Source organism: Megalops cyprinoides, chromosome 2 (assembly GCF_013368585.1).
Source record: "Megalops cyprinoides isolate fMegCyp1 chromosome 2, fMegCyp1.pri, whole genome shotgun sequence".
Lineage (NCBI taxonomy): Eukaryota > Metazoa > Chordata > Actinopteri > Elopiformes > Megalopidae > Megalops > Megalops cyprinoides.
Window position 1 is genome coordinate 56,531,900 of NC_050584.1, and position 6,000 is coordinate 56,537,899.

Here is a 6,000-nt window from a genome sequence, read left to right on the forward strand (position 1 = left end):
CTGTTTACAAGTCCAAATTCTACAAACAAGCAATCTTTGATTGAGTGTTCTCAATATAATGCAACGTACAGGATGTGATCGCGAGAGCTCTGAAACACATTGGGGCTTATGTGGATCTGAACAACAAGGAGCAAGTGCAGGCACTTGTGGATGAGGAGATGTGCATCAACTGTGGGAAGTGCTACATGACTTGCAACGACTCAGGATATCAGGTAGAGAATGCACTGCTGTTGACCCTGTGTGCTTCCTTCCCGGCTGAACCATTACACCTTCTACATGACGAGACCACAGAATCATGTGTTACAACTTTTCCGTGATCTACAATACCTATAACGCTGCAAGCCTGTCTGCCCATGTGCTGTTGATGCCACATTCCAGCTCCCTGTAACACAGGCCCACGGTTCAATGCACCTGTCTCACTCTGGCCTAAAAGTTAGGATGCTCTCAAAAAAATAGTCCCCTTTTGGTGAATGTGTGGCAAAGTTTCAGTTTAAAGCGCACCACATTAAATGGGCTGACACAAATAATTTAACACGGTAAGAGGACTCTATCATCAACAGCAACAGCAACACATCGGCTGGCTTTCGAGACGTGCCAAAGCCAGTGATGAGTATTTGTTGTGAAAAGAGCGAAGGGGCTCAGTGCTCCCCTGTGGAGATGCTCTCGCTCAGGAGCCAAAGTGCCGGGACAGTTTGATCAAAAGTAGTTATCTCAGGTTTGTGTTCTAAATAAGTGCTCCCATGCAATTTATCATACATGTATTGATGAAGTACCGGGCCTGTTTTATGAAAGCTATAATTGTTCATTTTGACGCTTATTGTTTGAGAAAGGATTGCTGAGTGGGATTGCATATTATTAATGGTTTCTAATAAAAAGAGGCATTCATCATTGCAACAAGTCATGATCAAATGGTTGCCTCTGTAAGCAATGTAAAATTGTACATTTAGCTGTGTGACCCAACACCAAAAAAAATGACCCTCCAAAGCGATATGCCACCTGTTTTTCACATGCATTTTTTTTTCCTTTCTCATGACAATATACAGAAATATGTGTCTTTTAAAGATGAACCTAACTTGAAAATGGTTTGTTTGATTTCTAATTTGCTGACATACAAAAAAGCAGAGTATTATGACTGGCGACTATACCATCAATCATATAATGCATTCGTATGGTAAAAGAAAATAGGCATAATAAATTGAAACATATTTGAGCCACCTTATTACAAAGCATGGTAGCTGTAAGACATGCCTTGTGTGATTAATTACAGCTGCGCATGTAGCAGTGCGTTGTTTTGCTAGAACGGCAGTAGCAGGAAGGCCTCCTACAGAGAGCCTAATAATTCTAATCTAATAGCCTCTGCCTTCTTTTTTTTCAGGCTATTACATTTGACCCCGAGACCCATCTTCCTGTAGTTACTGACAGCTGCACTGGTTGCACTCTGTGCCTGAGCGTGTGCCCCATCATCGACTGCATCAAAATGGTTGCCAGGACAACGCCTTACGTGCCGAAGAGAGGCCTCCCGCCTCAAGCTGTTGAGCCTGTTTGCTAAAGGAAGCAGGCGACATTCATTGAAAAAAAAGGAGATAGAGTCTACTTCACAGCATTGATTCCACTCATAATTGCAGTGTGAAAAATTACCTTTATTATAAAAACGAATAATTAGTTTGTAGAAATAATTGCCTTATATTCCCAAGCCAATTATCCAGAAATAATTGTGCAAGCGCAAATAGTTGCATTATTTCTAAACAATAGCCAGCAATGTTTTTTTTCCCTCTGTCAAGGCTGTGATAATGAGACTGAAGGGGAGGTTTTCAGTAATGGATGTTTATGTGCTGCGTAGTCTGTGCCACAGACGGCAGCATTTCTAACAAGCAGGACGGTGGCAGTCCATCCACAAGCTTACAGCCATAAATGAGACATTATGTGACAGAGAAAATCATCAGACAGACAAGAAGTCGTAATGAACAAAGATAAATAGGTATTTACATGGCTCTGAAGTATTCTGGACTTGATTGTCTGTGTAATATCAGCTCTCATACATAGTGGAGGCATTGTTTTCAACAAATGTAATGTGTTTACTCTCCCCTTCATTGACAAGCTATTCTGCTTTTCGCAAAACAGGAGAATAACAGAGATTTTGATCACATGCAGTATTAATTACCGTATATTATTTTATATAGACTAGTTATATCAATATGATAATTATTTATACCAGTCAACTATTTAACCTTCTAGTAACTTTTTTCTCAGTTAATACAGTCCAATGTGCAAATAAAGTGTAATGCACAATAGAAATGCACATAACTTTAGTCAGTGCAGTGAGTAAACAGTCAACTTTGTTCATGAACCTGCATATATACATGTCAGTCTGTTTGATGTTGTCAATACCAGTTTCTAATTTAACTCAAGTCATTCAATATTTATCTAGTTAAAATAGTTATGCAAGCAGCTATGCAAAACAAAAGAAACCTTTTGAAGTGCTTATATCACAATACGTGCTCAGAATACAAATTCTGTTTCATTTAAGTTGTGTTCTTAACAGGGGCCATGTCCACGCTATACAAGCCAAACTCTATGGCCATGTTCAAAAGTGTTTTTTTTTTTTTTTTTTGAGAAGGTTTTCATAATTACATTTGGAATTTAGACTGTGATCAAATAAACCAGGGGTTTTCAATTGTGATGCCTGTTATTAGTGTCTGTACAGTCTATAGTGAGGTTTTTTTTTTTTTTTTAAAAAAAAAAAAAAAACACAATTCAACAATCTTCTCATATTAAACAGCAAGTTAGTTTTTATACACATATTTTACACATCCCAGGAGTGTCAGGTAGCAGGCATTCTGGGCTTGTTTGTTCAATCATAGAGTTGCTGATCTTCAGATCGTCTGGATGGCCCAAATCACTAAAATACCTACATCAGCTGATCCATGCTCTGTAGAGATTGGGGTTCTCAAATTAGCCCTTAAGACAGCTAGCTGCATTTTTTTCTGTTTATTTAGCAAGAGCAGTCATCTTTAATTAAGCAGCTGTTACTGGATGTTAAGAGAAGTACTAAGATGAATAGAACAAGCTGTCTATTTAACATATCAGTGACTACTATATGCTGGTTTTAAATGATACATTCATAAGTGATGTAAAAAAGACGCCAGCAACGTTGTTATCTGGGTTCAGTTTCTGGCTGATTATTGTGTTACAGTGGAGGATTTCTACAAGGTTCAAAATGTCTAGTAAACACTTAAACATGTAAATAACAGCAGTTTGCAAAACTACCTCTAGAGCAAGGTTCGGTAAACAGCTACCGAATGTGGCTGAAAGCTGTCTGATGTGTGTAAATGCAAACCGCATTTGAACCCTTAATATGGTTATAAAATGCTTGCGTGGACAAGGCGTGAGTGTCATTCCATGAACTCTTTTGTGTTGATGCCATATGGAATGATTCTTGCAATTTACTGTTATTCATATAATTCATTATATAATTATTTATCTTGTTCCTACCTCTTTGCTTTCAAAATGAAATAACTGAACCTGAAACAAGGATAGTTTGGATTTACGAGTGTATTTTCAATCAAATAAATGGAAAAAAAAGTAACTGCAGAAGTTTTAAATAAAGTTCAAATGAAGTGAGTGTTCTTTATGTGTTAATGCCACCTACACAACTTTGCTTTCCTTAAATAAAAATTAATCCATGTACTGTACAAACACCCAATTTATCATCTTTGACAAGTAGGAGTTCATTATATCACTGTCATCACCAATGATGAATAACAACTAATGTGTTGCATTAAAAAATAATAGTGAAAAAGGAGAGAAGAAACAAATGCCGACCTGAACTGGATATTGCATTTTGATCATTGCATCCTCCTCTAAGATACATTTTAAAGATGTAACTCCAGTCTCAAACTCTGTATGGTTCAACGATATTTAGAATATTTCAAACTAGAAAGCACAATTTTTCTTTCTGTCCTCCACAATTTACAAATTTAAATGTAGCCATAAGGATTACCATATTTGTTCCAATGTGTTATTTTCTAATGAAGTGAGGCACATGTTTGCAGCCAGGCAGGGTATCTTTTGAATGTTTTTGATATTTGGATATCTGGATATCTTTAGATATTGAATATTTTCAACATGGTCCTTTCATTCAAAGGATGTCATAGGAATAAACCTGACCAGTTTAAATTTTACATAAATCTCAACAATAGGTTTGTTATGCACATTTTGTGAGGAAAAAGATATGCATTCTCTTCACCCATTTGTAGTACTGACAGTCTCCCTTGGCTGCATCCTACCTTCTGAAAACAGCTGAGGATCACACAGAGGACCAGATAAAGTCTTAACAATTAAGTGATAACATTTTCTGAAACCATAAATAGTCATATTTATTTGTGTATGTGTTGAATTCTCAATTTCTATATGAATCAAAATGTAACTGTGACTGCTGATAGTCCCTACTGAAGAAGAAAGAAAGAAATGATAGAATAATATATTTAAAATATATGAAGTGGTTATATAAGAAAGTAATATATTTGATGATTACCCATACAGTACTCCTTTAAGATAAAGCTTGAAGGAATAAATAATATTGCTTACACATGAAATGGTAAACCAGAATGATAAGCCAACAGAATCTGTTTATGCTGAATTCACTTCTAAGACCGGTACTGTGTAGATAGATTTCTTACCTAGAGGACAAAGTACAGCTGCATTCAGCAAAAATCAAATGCCTGGCTCATAGAAGTAAACTCTAGCTTACTGGAGTTATACATTATGTTATACAGCTCCAGTAAGATTGAGGTTTTCATGTATCTAGAGGACACAGACGGCAATGAGACCAAAGGCTGGAGAGATTTGGTGAAAAAATGTCTCCGAATCCTTTTTCTCTTTCCTAAACTTAAGTGAAAGTCAGAATAAGCTTTTCATATCAAACGAAACATAACCATGGTCGGTAAAGACCTATGAACTTCTCTATTTGGTTAGCGTACAAGAGCGTCTTGTTGTAGGTCTTGTAAGGTCATCTATTTTTCAAGTTAACAGAAAGCTTTTTGATTTTAATTTCTGTTTTTAGCATTGCACTTGAGTAATGACATTGGAGTCAAATGGGGAACATGGACTTATGTAAATTGGCGAGCCGGTTATTTTAACACAGGTCAGACATGGTGAGCCTGTATATGAGAAGGATGCATCTTGAGCACAGTTTAACATAAGGCCAACACATGGTATGTTTTCTCATTAATGCAGGAGTGAGTATTGATCCGTTATCCTGCATTTGGAATTCTGCCAAGAATCAAAACAAATCCAATTAAAATGATCAGATTTCACAGCACACTCCAGCAGACTCAGTCACACTGCAAAATCCCCGTAAAGACCAAGAATAAGAGAAGAAATACATCCCTCCACTGTCTAAAACAGACTGTTCAAATAAAGTCTGTGTATTTTGCTGTAAATGAGCATGATTAGATGTTGAATAATACTAAGACTGTTCCTAGTAATAAAAACGCCGATGACAATAATTATTAGTACTGTTTAAAAAATATAATTCACTCACTGTAAGTAGTGGTGGGAGTACATTTACCCCATATTACCATGATATATGGCTTAACTTTCATATGACCATAAATAATAGTACCTCCACTTTGTTCCCATCATAATGGACTCCCATAGACAGGGTCTTTGTTTCTGGAAGCCTTTATTAAGGGGGGATGTGTTTGGGGGGGGGGGGGGGGGGGGCAGCTGCAGGCTCCTTGTCCTGGCTCTTTAAATGAATGGTGTTATTTACGGCAAAATTACTAACACCTGTCATAGATAATGCATGTGAAACAAATGAATATCTGTATTTTATGTTTTGTCTAGACTATTTGGATCAAACGGATTCAAAAGGCGAACTGTCATGAACATATCAGTGGGAGTTTTGTTTTCTGTTTGATTATTTGTGATGTAGAGATCATGACTTTTTTTATTCACAATTAAAACTATCATTAATGTTAATCTTGGGTATAATGCAGC

At 36.6% G+C, this 6,000-nt stretch overlaps 1 protein-coding gene across 1 annotated transcript in view; it reads left to right on the forward strand.

The window, feature by feature from the left end:
* dpyda.1 (dihydropyrimidine dehydrogenase a, tandem duplicate 1) overlaps positions 1 to 2,731 on the forward strand; it is a 148,610-nt gene extending 145,879 nt beyond the window's left edge. The window contains exons 22-23 of the mRNA XM_036522581.1: positions 72 to 212; positions 1,376 to 2,731. Coding sequence (XP_036378474.1) covers positions 72 to 212; positions 1,376 to 1,549 — 315 coding nt within the window. The 3' untranslated portion in view covers positions 1,550 to 2,731. The remainder of the gene's footprint in view (positions 1 to 71; positions 213 to 1,375) is intronic.
* Positions 2,732 to 6,000: the final 3,269 nt, after the last annotated feature.